The sequence below is a fragment of the Myxocyprinus asiaticus genome, chromosome 5 (assembly GCF_019703515.2).
Source record: "Myxocyprinus asiaticus isolate MX2 ecotype Aquarium Trade chromosome 5, UBuf_Myxa_2, whole genome shotgun sequence".
Classification (NCBI taxonomy): Eukaryota; Metazoa; Chordata; class Actinopteri; order Cypriniformes; family Catostomidae; genus Myxocyprinus; species Myxocyprinus asiaticus.
Genome location: NC_059348.1, coordinates 13,718,311 through 13,738,416, shown reverse-complemented (window position 1 = coordinate 13,738,416; position 20,106 = coordinate 13,718,311). Strand labels below are relative to the sequence as shown.

The 20,106-nt window shown below is 37.5% G+C and overlaps 1 protein-coding gene across 1 annotated transcript; it reads left to right on the top strand.

Annotated features, from left to right (window-relative positions):
- Positions 1-1,528: 1,528 nt before the first annotated feature.
- Positions 1,529-20,032, top strand: LOC127440949 (ubiquitin carboxyl-terminal hydrolase 14-like). Its single transcript, XM_051698040.1, has 16 exons — positions 1,529-1,686; positions 5,761-5,906; positions 6,004-6,036; positions 8,295-8,399; positions 8,478-8,581; positions 8,705-8,763; positions 10,402-10,532; positions 10,683-10,763; positions 11,052-11,134; positions 14,735-14,849; positions 14,937-15,002; positions 15,094-15,186; positions 15,267-15,404; positions 15,500-15,560; positions 16,377-16,484; positions 19,509-20,032. The coding sequence occupies exons 1-16, from the start codon at positions 1,671-1,673 to the stop codon at positions 19,646-19,648; spliced, it is 1,479 nt and encodes a 492-aa protein (XP_051554000.1). The 5' UTR covers positions 1,529-1,670; the 3' UTR covers positions 19,649-20,032.
- Positions 20,033-20,106: the final 74 nt, after the last annotated feature.

The following is a 20,106-nucleotide window of genomic DNA, read 5'->3' as shown; positions in this document are numbered from 1 at the left end:
GATGTGTTACATTCATACGAGCAGACAGAGAAGTACGTTTGAAGTAAGTTTGGAGCAGAAGAAATAGAAATAAACCTTGTGTAAATTGTCAGCTTTACGCTAAGCTAAAATGCTATTTCTAGCCATTTTACATGTACATGTTACCAGGCATGATCATATTTTTTTTTATCAAGAAAATTCACGTTGGATCATAATTTCTTCTTTTCTAGTAAGACCTTTGATATTAGGGCAAAAATTGTATTCTTGATAACAATTTTTGTATAGTTTTCCTGTAAAAATATCCAAAAATCCTTAAAACAAGATCAATTAGATTGATCTTGTTTTAGAAACAACACTGCATAAGATATTTAGGTTTTTCAGAGAATGTATTTTTAACATGTGTATTTTGTCTTACTGTACTGGCAGAGTTTTTATAGTCAGAACAAGTGAAAAAATCTACCAGTGCTGAAGAAGTAATCCAAAGTATTTAGAATATGTTACTGATCTTGAGTAATCTAACGGAATACGTTACAAATTACATTTTACAGCATGTATTCTGTAATCTGTAGTGGAATACATTTCAAAAGTAACCCTTCCAACCCTGTTAAAGGATTAAAATTCAGTTGTTGGAGGCATCCTTTACAAGGGTGTGCCCCGCTGAAGGGAAACATATAAAGATCTTTACACACCTGAAACATGCATTAGATGTAAATTAGCTGAAAATCAAATCTAGTGGGCAAATAGTGCCCCTTAATGTAAATGCTATTTTCTGACACTGGTAGCAACATTTTGAGAGTTTACAAAAACTTTACCAAAGCAAAAGAGAAGCTGATAAAGTTAAAAAAAAAAAAAAATCTTTTTTTTTTTTTTTTAATCATTATTTACTGAATGCAATAGTGCCAGGAGTCTTCAAAGGAAAATTACAGTAACAGATTATAAAATGATAAAACATTATAAAGGGAACAGAATCAAATATGTCTTTATTGTTTATATAAAATAATAATAATAAAAATAAAAAACTTTGTGGTTGTTGAAAAAAACAAGAGCGTCCAGATATGATTGCAGGTTTGTACAAACAGCGCAACTGTACTGAGTAATGTACATTTGTGCACGAAAAGCTTTACCCAGCAAATTAAATCTGCTTACAAATATATATATATATATATATATATATATTAATTATGACAGCCAAATAAAACATTTTTATGTTGGTCACCCGCGAGTAACAAACTGTTGAATCCAAACGAATGAATCAATCCTACTATTTTGAAGGCTTTATCTTAATATTCATTAGCAAAGCCTTTGCTTCGGAGCGGACTTTCAGGCTAAGTGGGCCGGTGTTTTCACATCTGTGTGCGTTTTCAAACCGGGATGGGCTTTTCTAAACTATCCAATTAAAGTAGGGAATCTCAATGGTTTGAAAACGCCCACTGATTGGGAAAAGCCCATTTTTGTTCCGCTAAAGTTGGGAAGGTGTAATTAATATTCATGACCTAAGCCTTCGTCATACTAATTTCTCACCAGGGTTACATACTCGCTCGCCGAGCGCATCGATTCTTCCAGCATGCAGTTGCAGCGTCATTGTGGGCCACAGTTTGAATGAAGTTAGGAGACAGACAAATCTTCCGCATCACGACTCACATCCGGCCTTCGGAACTGCCGAGCTTTAAAAAAGACAAGCAAACAGAAAGATGCCCGTATTTACAGGTTTGCTCACTGTATACCTAAATTAGTGCTAGTCTTTAAAAAGTTTAGAGATGTGAGAGAAGAAGCAACGCAGTTAGCACGAGACATTTAGCTTCAGGCCTCAATGGCTAATTTCGATAAAAATAAAAAAAAAAAACACGTAAAAGCTGCAGAACAAGTAGAAAAAGGCTTTCTATCATGTTGTTGATTTGGGAGATGTGTTTATTTTCTATGCGAGTTTACACTGTGAATGTTCAAATGTCTTAAGTGAGCATCAGTGATGCAGCCTGTTAGCTCACCGGCTAATCTGCACATAGTGTATTAAACTGGCTTTAAACCCTTATAGCTGTTGTTAATCAACAAACACGTTTTATTTAATCAAACCTGCAATCATTACACAGCAATCTATAGATGTTTAGTATATAACAACCTGCTCATTATTGTGTGTATTAGGATGAGCACTTTAGCCTGTCATACCTGTCAAGTGAAATTATCCTCATGAATGTAACAAATATGGAATAAAGCACACATTTAAATTAGTTTAAGTTCAGCTTGCTTGTTTAACGAATAATTGCTATATAACCGGCTTATAGACTGTGCGAGTTTAAATTTGATGCATCACAAGTTGTAGCTTGCCTTGCATGCTTCATAGCTGGTGTGTGTCAGGTTTACTATTTATTTAATCTAAGTAGATTTCAAACTCATTTCATGCTAGAACTGTCAAAACGATATTTTTTATATTTATTTTTTATTGTATTTATTTATTTATTTATTGCTTTTTAGTAAAAGTGAATAATGCAGTATCTTATTTTGCAGGAGCATAGCAGTCATTTTAAAAGTGGGGGGACACAGCTGTCAGTAGGGGGCTCGCACAGACCCAACACTTACAGTGCAGAATCAGTATATTACAGTATATAGTAATATACAGGTGCATCTCAATAAATTAGAATGTCGTGGAAAAGTTCATTTATTTCAGTAATTCAACTCAAATTGTGAAACTCGTGTATTAAATAAATTCAATGCACACAGACTGAAGTAGTTTAAGTCTTTGGTTCTTTTAATTGTGATGATTTTGGCTCACATTTAACAAAAACCCACCAATTCACTATCTCAAAAAATTAGAATACATCATAAGACCAATAAAAAAAACATTTTTAGTGAATTGTTGGCCTTCTGGAAAGTATGTTCATTTACTGTATATGTACTCAATACTTGGTAGGGGCTCCTTTTGCTTTAATTACTGCCTCAATTCGGCGTGGCATGGAGGTGATCAGTTTGTGGCACTGCTGAGGTGGTATGGAAGCCCAGGTTTTTTTGACAGTGGCCTTCAGCTCATCTGCATTTTTCGGTCTATTGTTACTCATTTTCCTCTTGACAATACCCCATAGATTCTCTATGGGGTTCAGGTCTGGTGAGTTTGCTGGCCAGTCAAGCACACCAACACCATGGTCATTTAACCAACTTTTGGTGCTTTTGGCAGTGTGGGCAGGTGCCAAATCCTGCTGGAAAATGAAATCAGCATCTTTAAAAAGCTGGTCAGCAGAAGGAAGCATGAAGTGCTCCAAAATGTCTTGGTAAACGGGTGCAGTGACTTTGGTTTTCAAAAAACACAATGGACCAACACCAGCAGATGACATTGCACCCCAAATCATCACAGACTGTGGAAACTTAACACTGGACTTCAAGCAACTTGGGCTATGAGCTTCTCCACCCTTCCTCCAGACTCTAGGACCTTGGTTTCCAAATGAAATACAAAACTTGCTCTCATCTGAAAAGAGGACTTTGGACCACTGGTCAACAGTCCAGTTCTTCTTCTCCTTAGCCCAGACACCTCTGACGTTGTCTGTGGTTCAGGAGTGGCTTAACAAGAGGAATACGACAACTGTAGCCAAATTCCTTGACACGTCTGTGTGTGGTGGCTCTTGATGCCTTGACCCCAGCCTCAGTCCATTCCTTGTGAAGTTCACCCAAATTCTTGAATCGATTTTGCTTGACAATCATAAGGCTGCGGTTCTCTCGGTTGGTTGTGCATCTTTTTCTTCCACACTTTTTCCTTCCACTCAACTTTCTGTGAACATGCTTGGATACAGCACTCTGTGAACAGCCAGCTTCTTTGGCAATGAATGTTTGTGGCTTACCCTCCTTGTGAAGGGTGTCAATGATTGTCTTCTGGACAACTGTCAGATCAGCAGTCTTCCCCATGATTGTGTAGCCTAGTGAACCAAACTGAGAGACCATTTTGAAGGCTCAGGAAACCTTTGCAGGTGTTTTGAGTTGATTAGCTGATTGGCATGTCACCATATTCTAATTTTTTGAGATAGTGAATTGGTGGGTTTTTGTTAAATGTGAGCCAAAATCATCACAATTAAAAGAACCAAAGACTTAAACTACTTCAGTCTGTGTGCACTGAATTTATTTAATACACGAGTTTCACAATTTGAGTTGAATTACTGAAATAAATGAACTTTTCCACGACATTCTAATTTATTGAGATGCACCTGTATATATACTATTTACTTTTATATTTGTAGTATTTTAAAGATTCAAGTATTACAAAATTAGCTGCAAATAGAAAGGGCATCTTGTGGAGCACTTGCTTCTGTTTCTGTTTCACATATGGCAATAAAAGACTGAGCACAAGCTGGTCCTGAATAAATAATTTAATCAATTACAGTAATGACAATTGTGCATGTGCACAATATAATTTTTTACTCTGTGCTAGTGCATTGTGTGATTTAAATGTATTCAAGTGGTTCGAGTGTTTTGATTACGTTCATCAAAATTCGTTCAGATCCATTTAATGATTCAGTGCCCATTTCTGGTGATGCCAGAGGTGGTGCCAAATGAGTGTCTTGTGTGAAATTAGTTAGTCACAGAATCAATGATCAAAAGAAAATTTTAATCCTTTAAAATGTGTATGTCTACAGACCTACAAAGAGACTTTATTAGAGGTTTTAAGCATTATAAGAACAAAGCAAATCTATCATTTCCCAACAGTTTGTGAGCTGCTGAGAATGACTTTTATCAAAAGACAACAATAATAGTCTTATAATAATGATGAGTTTGAATAACGTCTGAACATTTTCATGTATCTACAGTGTGTCTACATATCTATTCACATCAGTAAAATGCCTAAGTGTTCTAAGAACATCTATCTTTTTTCCTACAGTTTGTCAACTGCACACCAACATAGAGGTAAAAAACAGGAGCTGATTTTAAAAATAGCTTTACATATTTAACACAGATCTAGTAATCTGCTTAAATTGTCAAAAACATCCGATTAAACTATTACCTCACAAACACAATGTAAAAAGCATAACTTAATGAAGACTCAGGTGCTGATATACACTCCACTTATAATGTGTGCTTAAAAGAAGGATTGTCCTTTGTTTTGTTTTTCTGCAGTGTATTTCACGTAATGCTGCCAATCAAGAACGATACGCCGATAAATAACTCTCATTTGTGTGTTCCTCATCTCTAGATAATTAATTTAGATCAACATCAGTGCTAATAAAAAACATGGATAAATGAGCATTGTTGAAAGCAGCTTTGTAGAAATTAACAGAGCCGTGTTGATTAGACTGTCTGACTGACGTCCTATAACGTAAGGGTTGTTTTGCTCATGAAACTCACCTGTGGTTGACTGGATGGTTGCTCAATCAGCCCAAAGTAACAAAACACAAAGAATCCTGTATTCAAATCCATTTGGACTCGGTATGGGTTTAGCTTGGAAAAGTGCGGGGGACAAAAATCACCTTTTTAAAGAATGCAGGGGACGTGTCCCCCGCGGCTGCTACGCCCTTGTTCTTTTGTGACCAAAAGCAGTCTTCCCTTTAGTTAGCATGTGTAGTCTGTTTAGATGGTGATATTTGATGTGTTTTGACTAGAGAAAATATGTCAGTTGTGTGTTAATGGAGTGTTAAACACTCTAACATCATTTCTGTAGCGGCAAAGAACATTGTGTGAGTTTCTGCCACTGTGCAAAGTGTATCAGTATATAATGAGGCAGTTTGTAACATTCTTTTCATTATTTCACACTCTGTAACATGCTAAAATGTGGTAGTGAATAATTGTGCTGTGTCATTGATGTCTTAGTGAATGTGAAATGGGGAAAGGAGAAGTTTGACGCGGTGGAACTGAACACCGAGGAGCCGCCCATGGTGTTTAAAGCCCAGCTCTTTGCTCTGACAGGAGTTCAGCCAGAGAGACAGAAAGTAATGGTGAAAGGAGGAACGCTGAAGGTAACAGCGGTGATAAGTCATTGAGAGCATTGCTATTTGTTGTCCTAAAATGTTATTGTAATTGTGATTGTGTGACTGGTTGTTCTTTATTTACCAGGATGATGAGTGGGGAAATATCAAGCTGAAGAATGTAAGTATGGCTTTACAATTTTCTGGAAAATTTGTGAAGTATGGTCAATAACAAAGAACACAACTATGTTGTGATAATGACCTCCAGAATTTCACATTATCGCAGAGTGATACAAGAAGTAGGAAAGATGACTCCCAATACTCGGATGACCGGTGAAATATAGTTGTGCTCAAAAGTTTGCATACCCTTGGAGAATTGGTAATATATGTACCATTTTTAAAGAAAACATGAGTGAGCAGGCAAAACACATTTCTTTTATTTCTTATGGGATTCATATTCAACTGTAGGTTATAACAGAATGGCACAATCATAAAACAAAACATGGCAACAATGAAAAAAATGAAATTACCCCTGTCTGCATACCCTTAGTTCTTAATACTGTGTATTGCCCCCTTTAGCATCAATGACAGCGTGCAGTCTTTTGTAATAGTTGTCTATGAGTCCCCAAATTCTTGCAGGTGGTATAGCTGCCCATTTGTCTTGGCAAAATGCCGCCAGGTCATGCAAAGTCTTTGGTCGTCTTGCATGAACCGCACGTTTGAGATCTCCCCAGAGTGGCTCGATGATATTAAGGTCAGGAGACTGTGATGGCCACTCCAGAACCTTCACCTTTTTCTGCTGTAACCACTGGAGGGTCAACTTGGCCTTGTGCTTAGGGTCATTGTCATGCTGGAAAGTCCAAGAGCGTCCCATATGCAGCTTTCGTGCAGAAGAATGCAAATTGTCTGCCAGTATTTTCTGATAACATGCTGCATTCATCTTGCCATCAATTTTCACAAGATTCCTCGTGCCTTTAGAGCTCACACACCCCCAAAACATCAGTGAGCCACCACCATACTTCACAGTGGGGATAGTATTCTTTTCATTATAGGCCTTGTTGACCCCTCTCCACACATAGTGCTTATGGTTGTGACCATAAAGCTCTATTTTGGTCACGTCACTCCAAATTACAGTGTGCCAGAAGCTGTGAGGCGTGTCAAGGTGTTGCCGGGCATATTGTAACCGGGCTTTTTTGTGGCATTGGCTTCTTTCCGGCAACTCGACCATGCAGCTAATTTTTGTTCAAGTATCATCGTATTGTGCTCCTTGGAACAACCACACTGTCTTTTTCCAGAGCAGTCTGTATTTCTCCTGAGGTTACCTGTGGGTTTTTCTTTGTATCCCGAACAATTCTTCTGGCAGTTGTGGCTGAAATCTTTCTTGGTCTACCTGACCTTGGCTTGGTATCAAGAGATCCCCGAATTTTCAACTTCTTAATAAGTGATTGAACAGTACTGACTGGCATTTTCAAGGCTTTGGATATCTTTTTATATCCTTTTCCATCTTTATAAAGTTCCATTACCTTGTTACGCAGGTCTTTTGACAGTCCTTTTCTGCTCCCCGTGGCTCAGTATCTAGCCTGCTCAGTGCATCCATGTGAGAGCTAACAAACTCATTGACTATTTATACACAGACACTAACTGCAATTTAAAAAGCCACAGGTGTGGGAAATTAACCTTTAATTGCCATTTAAACCTGTGTGTGTCACCTTGTGTGTCTGTAACAAGGCCAGACATTCAAGGGTATGTAAACTTTTGATCAAGGCCATTTGGGTGATTTCTGTTATCATTATGATTTAATAAGGAGCCAAACAACTGTGAGATAATAAATGGTTTCATATGATCACTATCCTTAAATAAAAGATTTGCATGATCAGTCATATTTTCAAAATCAATGCCAAAATGTCACAATTTCTGCCAGGGTATGCAAACTTTTGAGCACAACTGTAACATTTTTTGTTTTTTTCCATGGATGCGCGGTCATTCAAAAATCAGACTGCTGGATGGCGCAATTGACCAATCAGAATCAAGTATTCCAGACAGCTGGGTAATAATTCTGTATTTTAATCATTTTGACCACTAAAATGTAAAGTCTAATGTAACTGTTGATTTCTTACATAGCTGTGCTAGTTTATGTTTCTTAAAACACCCCTTGCTCTTCTCACAAATTGATTGAAACTCAAATCAGTATTTCGTATTCATTTATTTATTTTTAGTAGCCATGTAATATGTGGGATAATGTACAGTCAGCCAGTCATTATTGCGAAATAAACCCCTTCAGGTGATACAGTTTTGCAGTAATGACAGTACATATCCTGTACATCACACTTTATTGTACAGATTATGATAAGGCTTTAGATCTAAAATGGTTTATCCTTCAGTACACCTTTAAAATTGTGAGTTTTCTTGAGTTAAGTGGATCTTCTTTCTTTTATGTAGGGGATGACCCTTCTGATGATGGGCTCTGCGGATGCCCTGCCTGAAGAGCCTGCTGTACGACCCATGTTTGTAGAGGATATGACGGAGGAGCAGCTCGCATCTGCTGTGAGTGTTCAGCCTAGTATGAGATATTCAGATCTTGGATCAGGATTATTTCTCTAATGTATAAATCATCATGTTCAGATGGAGTTGCCATGTGGATTGACAAATCTGGGCAACACGTGCTACATGAATGCAACAGTGCAGTGTCTGCGTTCTGTGCCTGAGCTCAAAAATGCTCTCAGGAGGTACGTTTTAAGAGTACCCTTCATATCACGCTCCATTTTGTGTTAAGTTTGAAATTGTTTTTTTATTTTGTTGTTTTTTTTGTGTAACAATGTCTTCTTGTGGTGCTTTGCTTCCACCTGTAGGTATTCTGGTGCCTCACGGTCTTCTGGAGCTAACGCGCCCTCCCAGTACATCACAGCAGGTGATGAGATTTCTCAGAACTTTATAGCTGTTGTACAGCAAATTCTAAAGGAGCTGCACATTGCTTAGTTGTTAGGTTATGAAATAGGCTTGATTCTTTCAGTTGTTACCATGGCCAACACATTCAAGCAAAGCTGGTCTATATCAATGCATAAAAGAGTATAATGGTGCAGCCACACTGAGACTTTAGGCCTTTTCACATCAAAAGTGAAGCAAAAAAGCATTTCCGTCATTCATATGCAAAATACAACCTATCTAATAATTGGTTAATGACATTACACTCCTTTTTTGTCCAGACCTATTAAAGGGAAATGTTCACCCAAAAATGAAATTCTCTCATCATTTACTCACCCTCATGCCATCCCAGATGTGTACAACTTTCTTTCTTCTGTAGAACACAAACGGAGATTTTTAGAAGAATATTTCAGCTCTGTATGTCCATACAATGCAAGTGAATGGTGATCAGAACGTTGTAGCCCCAAAAATCACATAAAGGAAACATAAAAGTAATCCATAAGACTCCAGTGTTTAAATCCATTTCTTCAGAAGAGATATAATAGGTGTGGGTGAGAAACAGAACAATGTTTATGTCCTTGTTTACTCTAAATCTCCACTTTTACATCTGAAAGTCACACGTCAGGCCTGTTTAGTTTCACTTTCACATATGAAATTTTCATTTTTTTGGTGAAAAAACTATCTCTTTGTCATTCAAATTATTTCTTAATTACTTAAAATTGTATTTAATTACTTTAAAAAAATACAAAGTCTCAATAAACACTGAAATTCTTGAAAAAAGAAATGGTGGCATACATAGTTAGGAATAATGTTTTGGTATTTCTCTAAAAATAAAGCAGTGAAACAATTTTGTTTAAAAATACAGTACTATTAATATTTGACATATTTTTGTTCATCAATCAAAGTCAAGTGGTGTAACCAACATGGTAACTAAATAAATAAAACAGAAATGAACTATTTAGACCCTCATAACTAAGTTTTTTGAAAATATCAGGTATATTGACATTTTAATGAAAAGTCACATTTTGTTCAGGTCAGGTGGCATAACCCTAAGAAAAGTTAATTGATTTTCATGATTTAAAAATATTTCTTACCTTTATAAATATGTTTGGAAACATTTAGGAAATTAATGATTAAGTTGTGTACACATGTATTCAAGCTTCAAGGAAATTATTTTAATACCTTTTACTTGATAGTTGCACCACTTGACATTTTAAAGCCTTTTTTTTTTTTTTTTTTTTTTTTATGTATAAAACTAACAAAGATGAACTTTTTTTAAAAATGTAAAAGATACCTCATTTTTATCATCTCCGGTCATTTGCCAGTGATAGTAATATAGATATCACTTTATTACAGCAAAATAAAACCTGACAAAAACAGAGCTTTAACTGACTTTGAAAGGAAAACTAAATACAAATTTGCTCACTTTAATGTAAGTAAAATAATCTGATAATACACATTTCAATATAAATATTAAGGATAATAGAAGAACTCCACTTGTTACCTTTATTGCTATTACTGTTCTTTTTATATGTATACATATATACTGTATAGTTGTGAATTGCTCAAATGTCGTATTGGTCAATGAGTTCATAAAAAATGATGAAATGAATTTTCCGTTCAGCTCTGCGTGATTTGTATGAGTCCATGGACAAGACCTCCTCGAGCATTCCACCCATCATTCTGCTACAGTTCCTGCACATGGCCTTCCCACAGTTTGCAGAGAAAGGAGACCAGGGCCAGTACCTCCAACAGGTCAGGAGATAAACCAGTATAAACAAATATCATCTGCTCTCTCACATGATTAATGATTCTCTGTAGGATTAATGAACTTGTAGGTCACACAATCTTGGCTGAATCCATTTATTCTGGGTAATTTTAGCTGAAATGTTTCCATTTTCCTAGGATGCCAACGAGTGCTGGGTCCAGATGATGCGAGTCCTTCAGCAGAAATTAGAACCTCTAGAACCAGAAACCCCAATGGAGGTCAGGCTGCTGTAATATGTATTCCAATGACTTTGCTACTGAAACTAATGGGGATTTTAAGAATTAAAACAGTTCTATTAACATAGTTTTTAACATTTGTTTTGTGGATGGTAACCTTTGTTCTGCAAAACATTTAAGATTCATCCTAACCTCCTCAGTGGTGGCAAATGTGCTCTTGTGTGAGACTTCCTGTAGAATGAGGTTTACCATCTAGATATAACCCATTTGTTTTGAGGAAAAAAGAAAGAACATTTTTATACTTTTTGTGTGTCTTTTATTGAATTGCAGGCTGACAGTGAAAGTGGAGCGGCTGCCTCCACAAAAAAGAAGAACTTAATCGATCAATATTTTGGTGTTGAATTTGATACTACGTATCCTTTTAGCCTCTTTTATTGTTGCTAATGTGTGTATAGGATCTATATCGGTATTGCTTTCTCAGTCAATGCTCGCATACAGGCTTCTGTGTGCTGTGGTTGTTTTCACTTTAAAAGACTGCACAGCACTGTTTTCTTCTCAGGCCTTAAGGCTGATTTATACTTCGGCGTAATCCTTCGCCACAGCCTTTACACGGTGGTTTGCATTTATAGTTTTGCATTGGTGTGTCTGCATGTGTACAGCCACATTTCATAAACAAACAAAGGCCATATCATTTGTGGATTCAAAAGTATTTATTAAATTATTGTAGCATGAAATACAAGTTCATCAAAGTATGTTAACATGTTGAGATTTAGGTAAATATGATTTATTATACATGTTGTTTGCCATGCAGAGAGAAAATAAATCAGAAATATACTGAGTATGCTTGCATGCTCTTGAGTCGCTTAAATAATAATAAATACAGAACGTTTGTGTACTTTGATGCCCTGTGCTGAAAGAAAAAAAAAATCCACAATTTACTGTATTTTCCATAATATAAGTCGCAATTTTTTTCATCATCTGAAAAGTCCTGCGACTTCTAGTCTGAAGCAACTTGTATACATAATTTATACATAACTGACGTGGGCTGGTCAAACACACGTGCACCAAAACGGATGAAAACATCAGTCATATAGATGGCAGAAGCGTTTTAAAGTTGCCAGTTCAGAATATGTTTCCTTTACAAAGTACTTTATGCAACCAGTTAGAAAATTTTGTCCATTATAACATTATTGTTCTAACAAACTCAAGACTCACATGACCATAAAATGACGTTTCATCACACTCAGTCAGTGAAACGGATAGTTCATGCACAGCACAGAGGATAATATATCAGAAATATCCACAGATAGACAGTTGCTAACGTTAATGAATGAATAGAATACAACAGGCACACAATTTTACTCTAAAGACTAAAAGCTGTTTATTTGTTTGCAGCATAGAGTTACAGATGTTATAAACAGATGTGGCTTACTTGTCGCATTTTTATTTTCATGAAACAAGAAAATGAGAAACTGTTACACACGACTAGTTCTCCTGTTTTAAACAAGCCAAAAAAACATAGTGATGTGAAAAATATTGCTTTGTGGCTATTTGAGACTTTGAGGCTTACTTTGTGTAAAGGATAGCAGAAACAGCTCTTGACAAATCATTATGGCTTTTCACGTTTTCTCAAGAATAATCTGCTGGGGAAGGAATTAAAGCATTGCAGATTTAAAGACGCAAAAACTCGAATAGAGTGAACATATGAGCAATTAATCTGGAAAATAACCAAACTATCTGCAAAGATCTATGCACTCTGAGAGGTATGTGTTTATTCTTTGCATTTGTTTACAAATATATATTTCGAGGTGTTGTGTTTATAGGCCCTATTTAAAATGTCAATTTATTTATACATAATACTGTTACGTAGTAATTATTATACTTGCAGTTTCCGTGACCACATATTAATTTAGACATTGGTTTATTTGTACATCTAGAAAAAAGTTGAAAGGTGATCAGAATAAGGCGATAAAATGGTGACTTGTCACAGCACCTAAAATACGCATATTCCATTATGCATGCATGTACCTTTTAACCTAACATCTTCATGATGGGAAAAAAAGCTATTGGACATGTTATTACCGAACTAAACAGTATAGTGCTTCTTTTTAGTGCTTTCTATTTTAAAAATCTGCTCATCACATTTGCAGTGGTTCTATGATGTTTTAAAGTTATGACAATTTTCACACCAGGGGGCCCATTTTCATGATTTCGTCTAGGGCCCCACAAACCCACGGGCTGGCTCTGGGAGTGCGTTTGACATCTGAACCGGTGAAGGGAAATCGGGCGGCTACTCCCGGGTCCTAGTTTCTGCTGTTTCCTCCACCTGGTCGTCTAATGGTTAGATGGAGACCTGAAGAGGACTACAAGCCACAGTGTCTCGCACTGTGAAATTTGTTGGAGGATCGGTGATGATTTCAGCAAGGCTGAAATTGGGCAGATTCGTCTTTGTGAAGGACGCATGAATCAAGCCACGTACAAGGTTATTCTGGAAGAAAACTTGCTTCCTTCTGCTCTGACAAGGTTCCCCAACTCTGAGGATTGTTTTTTCCATTAGAACAATGCTCCATGCCACACAGCCAGATCAAGGTGTGGACGGAGGACCACCGGATCAAGACCCTGTCATGGCCAGCCCAATCGCCAGACCTGAACCCCATTGAAAACCTCTGGAATGTGATCAAGAGGAAGATGGATGAACACAAGCCATTAAACAAAGCCGAGCTGCTTGAATTTTTGCGCTAGGAGTGGCATAAATTCACATGCCAAGACGCATGAAAGCTGTGATTGACAATCAGGGTTATTCCACCAAATATTGATTTCTAAACTCTTCCTAAGTTAACACATCAGTATTGTGTTGTTTAAAAATGAATATGAACTTGTTTTCTTTGCATTATTCGAGGTCTGAAAACACTGCATCTTTTTTGTTATTTTGACCAGTTGTCATTTTCTGCAAATAAATGCTCTAAATGACAACATTTATATTTAGAATTTGGGAGAAATGTTGTCAGTACTTTATAGAATAAAACACATAAATTGTAAATCCAGAGAAACTGATAATTTTGCAGTGGTCTCTCAATTTATCCAGTGCTGTATATGGAGTAAAAGCCTTGAAAGCACAGAGTTTATAAGGGGTCAGCAGGTTTTTTTTGTTTTTTTTTTGCCATTTTCACTTGTAACTTCATGAAATATAAAAACTGCAGATGCTCCCGATTAAAACGAGCCAAAATAAAATGTGATATGACACATAGATCTTAAAATAATCTTCCAAAGCCACCTCAGATGTTTTTAATCATCCTGGGGGAGGGTCTTTGGTTACAAACAGACCAATCATTGCAAATATTCAATGAGGCACTTACAATGGAAGTGAATGGGGGCCAATTTTTGAATGTTAAAATACTCACTGTTTCAAAAGTATCGCCACAAGACAAAGGATATGCACGTCAACATGATTTTAGTGTGATAAAATCACTTACAAACCTTAAGTTATAGCCAATTTTACAACTTTGTTACCATGACGATGTAATGTCAAATTTCTTTTTAAGGAGGGACGAGTCGAAATACATTTTTGTGTTAGTATTATCCCACAAATGCTATCGATTGAGCTTAACTTGTTTTGAACCCAGAACATTCCTTTAAAACCTCATTGTCCTCATACTCCCCATTAGCTTCCAAGACACCTACTGTGCTTCCTAGTGTGACATGCTATAGTCCATCTTTTTTAAACCACATTTTGCTTCTTTTTTTTCTTTTATGATTATACCTCCAGTTTTTACCAATTTATTAATTGAGAGACACGGAAAATTTGTACTTTCTAAAATTCATTTGCCACACCATTAAAAATGAATAAGTGAAGGCTAAAAGGTGATTTATAACAGTGACATACTTGTTTGTCGAGAAAATGTGACCATTTACTGGACCTATGATGTACACTTTTTAAATTTGAACCAAAAACAATCCATAGGTGTATGGCAGCGTGTGAAATCTGTTAAATTCCTTAACCTGTATGTGTTCAGTATGAAGTGCACTGAGTCAGAGGAAGAAGATCCAACCAAAGGCACAGAGAGCCAACTGCAGCTCAGCTGCTTCATCAATCAGGAAGTAAAATATCTCGCCACTGGACTCCGATTGGTGAGTTTAGATCTGTTGCTCCACATAGGAAGTGCTACCAGTGCTCACAGCCCCTGTTAACGTTTACTGCTTTTTTTCTCTTTCAAGAGGCTACAGGAGGACATCACAAAGTTCTCTCCTTCCTTAAAAAGAAATGCCCTCTATATCAAATCGGTATGCTTTTTAAAAAAAAAAATTTTTCTTTTTTTTTAATCAAATATGTAAATTACAAATAACAGTCACTCATTCCATTTCTCTATTTAAGTCCAAAATCAGCCGTCTCCCGGCGTACCTGGCGATTCAGATGGTCCGCTTCTATTACAAAGAAAAAGAGTCTGTCAATGCCAAAGTCCTTAAGGTAGGTCTTTTACTCCAGGGTGAGTTATGTCTGCTGTATGTGTAATTCATGATGTCATTATATAATTTTGATATGTTTAGGATGTTAAATTTCCTCTTATGCTGGACGTCTATGAGCTGTGCACTGCTGAACTTCAAGAGAAGATGGTTTCCGTAAGGTCAAAGTTTAAGGAGGTTGAGGACAAGAAACTGGAGGAGCAGCAGCAGCAGCAGCCGAAAGCAAGTGCCCTATGTTGTCAGAAGGAAAACCTATGTTTAGCTGTTTGTAAAATAACAATTTTCAATGCCCTATTGTTTTATTTCTTGTTAAACAGGTAAATCAGAAGGTTGGGGCATCTAAAGAACCAAAATATGAACCTTTCTGTTTTCCTGACGGTGAGTACTCGGTGCTAAACTTCTTAAAGGGATATTTCACTCGGCCTCATGTTGTTTGAAACCGTATGGCTTTCTTTCGTGGAGCACAAAAGGAGATGTTGGGCAGAATGTTGGCATCAGTCACCATTCACTTTCATTGCATCTTTTTTCCATAAAATTAAAGTGAATGGTAAATGAGGCTAACATTCTGCCTAATATATACACTCACCAACCACTTTATTGGGTACACCTGCACACCACCTTATTCATGCGATTATCTAATCAGCCAACCTTGTGGCAGCAGTGTAATGTATAAAATCACTCAGATACTGGTCAGGAGCTTCAGTTAATGTTCACATCAACCATCAGAATGGGGATAAAAATTTGATCTCAGTGATTTGGACCGTGGCATGATTTTTGGTGCCAAAAGGGCTGGTTTGAGTATTTCTGTAACAGCTGATCTCCTGGGATTTTCACGCAAAACAGTCTCTAGAATTTACTCAGAATGGTGCCAAAAACATCTAGTGAGCAGCAGTTCTGCAGATGGAAACACCTTGTTGATGAGAGAGGTCAGTGGAGAATGGCCAGACTGGTTTGAGCTGACAGAAAGATTATGGTAACTCGGATAAACGCTCTGTACAATTGAAGTGAGCTGAATGGCATCTCAGAATGAACAACATGTCGAAACTTGACACGGATGGGCTACAACAGCAGAAGACCATGTCGGGCACTTTATTAGGACCATAGTGTTCATAATAAAGTGCTCGGTGAGTGTAGATTTGTTGCTCCACAAAAAAAAAAAAAAGTTTATTTACTGATAACTTTTGTTCTGTTTAGACTTGGGTTCCAACAACAGTGGTTACTATGATCTGCAGGCGGTTCTAACGCACCAGGGACGATCCAGTTCATCTGGCCACTATGTTGCTTGGGTTAAAAGGAAAGAAGGTGAATTATTGGAGATTTCGCTCAAGTAATGTTTTGGGCCTTATTCATGAAACACGAGCATAATGAATTTCTGTGTACACTTTCGTGAATCTATTCTTTTTTTTTTTTTTGATTTTTCCCCTTTTTCTCCCAATTTGGAATGCCCAATTCCCAATGTGCTTTTCAGTCCTCGTGGTCGCGTAGTGAGGCTTCACACCATCCGAGAATTAACCACATTATAGCGACCACGAGGAGTTTACCCCATGTGACTCTACCCTCCTTAGCAACCGGGCCAATTTGGTTGCATAGGAGACCTTGGTGGAGTCACTCAGCACGCCCTGGGATTTGAACTAGCGAGCTAGCGAACTCCAGGGGTGGTAGCCAGTGTATTTTACCACTGAGCTACCCAGGCCCCCTCGTGAATCTGCATGCACTCATAGATTGTTTGAAATGTAGGCCAGCAACCTACAATGCACGCAAGTACGCAACATTGCAAGCATGTGGTGTCACTGTACATACTTAACATGTACTCTTCTTAGTAATCAAGGGGTTAATATTTGCTTTTAAATGTCTTTAAACCAGCTATTAATATGTTGACAACTAAATTTAAAGCTGATGTGTGTAATTTCTGTGCCACTGAACGCAGTTGCAAAGTTAAACTGAAATGTTTTTCAAAACAGCTTTCTGAATACTCCCCCCGTCTGTCATTGATCGAACAAACAGATAATCCTGCCCAGAACTCACAGCATTGGTGGATTCAATGTTATTGTAAAGGGCTAGACTGGTCGCTCAAACAAATGGGAATTTTTATAGAGACAGTGTTTACAATTTTCAAGAAAATTTACCTATGTTAATTTTGTAGTTGTCTCTGCATATTAACAATCGTATCAAACAGTTCGTAAACAACTCGACCATTTGAGAAGGGATGACTTTGTTCCCACCTCACAGTATTACTTCAGTACAATGCTGTTACTAAAGTTGCACTCAGTAACTTTCTGCTTGTGTCATCGTGGACTTACAGTGACACTTAGTGGTGTGGATGCAGCATCATTCAAATCAGCCAAGAGTGAAAATGTCCAATAACAAGGCGGTTACTGAGATAAAGCGAGTAGTATTCAGCTGGTCATGCCAGCTGAATACTAAAATGGCAGCCCCCAGGAGGGCGCTCCTGCCCCGTGTAGAATAAAAAAGTTTTTATAAGATTACTGATTTGACTAGAGTCCTTATCTCATGTGAGTGCTCGTGATTTTATACATATTTCAAAATTACAATTCATTTCTTTAGGAGTTTTTTTTTTTTTTTAACTTTTTTTAAATGGGGAAAAAATTACTGAGTGCATCTTTAACATTGGGAATTATTAAAATTCATGATTCCTATACAGTGCATTCAGAAAGTATTCAGACGCCTTCATTTGTTTCACATTTTGTTATGTTGCAGCCTTTTGCTAAAATGCTTTAAATAATTTTTTGTTTCACATACCCCATAATGACAAAGATAAAAACCTGATTTTTGATACATTTGCAAATTTATTAAAAGAAAAAACTGAAATATCACATTGACATACGTATTCAGACCATTTGCTATGACACTTGAAATTTAGCTCAGGTGCATCCCATTTCTCTGGATCATCTTTGAGATGTTTCTACACTTTGTAGTCCACCTATGGCAAATTCAATTGATTAGACATGATTTGGAAAGGCACACACCTGTCTATATAAGGTCTCACAGCTGAAAATGCATATCAGAGCAAAAACCGAGCCATGAGGTCAAATGAACTGCCTGCAGAGCTCAGAGACAGGATTGTGTAGAGGCACAGATCTGGGGAAGGCTACAACAAAATTTCAGCTGCATTGAAGGTTCCTAAGAGCATAGTGGCCTCCATAATTCTTATATGGATGAAGTTTGGAACAACCAGGACTCTTCCTAGAGCTGGCCACCCAGCCAAACCGAGCAATCGGGGGAGAAGGGCCTTGGTAAGAGAGGTTACCAAGAACCTGATGGTCACTCTGGTTGAGCTGCAGAAATAATGCATGGAGATGGGAGAAACTTGAGAAGGACAGCCATCACTACAACACTCAACCGATTTGGGCTTTATGGTAGAGTGGCCAGACGGAAGCCTCTCCTCAGTGCAAGACACATGAAAGCCTGCTTGGAATTTGAAAAAAACCACCTAAAGGACTCTCAGACTGTGAGAAACAAGATTCTCTGGTCTGATGAAATGAAGATTGAACTGTTTGGCCTAAATTCCAAGCGTCATGTCTGGAGGAAACCAGGCACTGCTCATCACCTGTGCAATCCCAGCGGTGAAGCATGGCGGTGGTAGCATCTTGCTGTGGGGGTGATTTTCAGCAGCAGTGATAGGGGGACTGGTCAGGGTTGATGGAATGCTGAACGCCGCAAAATACATAGATATCCTTTATGAAAACTTGGTTCAGAGCGCTCAGGACCTCAGACTGGGCCGAAGGTTTACCTTCCAACAGGACAATGACCCTAAGCCAGCCTTGAGTGGCCCAGCCAGAGCCCGGACTTGAATCCAATTGAACATCTCTGTAGAGACCTGAAAATGGCTGTCCACCAATGGTCCCCATCCAACCTGACAGATCTTGAGAGGATCTGCAGAGAAGAATGTCAGAAAATCTCCAAATCCAGGTGTGCAAAGCTTGTTGCATCATACCCAAAAAGACTTGAGGCTGTAATCGCTGCCAAAGAGGCTGATTACTTATGTCAATGTGATATTTCAGTTTTTTCTTTTTAATACATTTGAAAAGTTATCAAAAATCTTTTTTTTTTTTTTTTTTGTCATTATGGGGTATGGAGTGTAGGTTGATGTGGAAAAAATTAATTTGAAGGGGTCTGAATGCACTGTCATGTTGCTGTGCAAGGGTAAAAGCGAACAAGCTTTTAGTTAGTCTTTTTGCATGGTTGGATAGATAATTTAATGTTATTTGTTAAAAACCTAGAAAAACTTTTTTTTTTTTTTTTCATTTCTATGGAGTGTCTTCTAAAGTTTCTAGCTGATATTGATTATTCACTCTTTCTATACAGATGAATGGGTAAAGTTTGATGATGATAAGGTCAGTGTTGTAACCCCAGAGGACATCCTGAAGCTGTCTGGCGGTGGCGATTGGCATATAGCATACGTCCTTCTGTACGGTCCACGACGTCTGGAAATACTTCAGGAGTAACAGTGGTTCACAGGAGAAACTTTAAGCATACATAATTGCCATTTCAAAGCACTGTCTGTATAGATGTGCAATAAATCCTGGTGTCTTTAAAAACCTGACCTTAATATTTTCTGAACTCTTCATGCATCAACACAAGCAGCATGTCATTTGAGGGGGTTTCCCCCCATTCCATGGATGATAGATTTGTTTGATGCAATTGCTGGACTTGATACTTGTTTGGACTTGGAGCAGTTCTTTTCTAAATGTTTTCTCTATGCATTGTATATTTTTTAAGCCTGTGTAAAGGTATTCATACTCACTAGACATTATCCAACTGCAGTCATTTTTGGAAATGTAGAAAACTGGTTTATTAAAGATGCTCTTGGCCAAGTTTTCGTCAATTTACATCAAGTATGATATGTGGTCTCTCACCCAAAAAGTTTACAAGGATACATTGTGTGATGCTAGTCTGGTTTGAA

Coding starts and splice junctions, on each gene's coding strand:
- LOC127440949 (XM_051698040.1), top strand. Junction 6,037..8,294: donor GAAATATCAAGCTGAAGAAT/GTAAGTATGGCT, acceptor TCTTTTATGTAG/GGGATGACCCTTCTGATGAT. Junction 8,764..10,401: donor CTCCCAGTACATCACAGCAG/GTGATGAGATTT, acceptor TTTTCCGTTCAG/CTCTGCGTGATTTGTATGAG.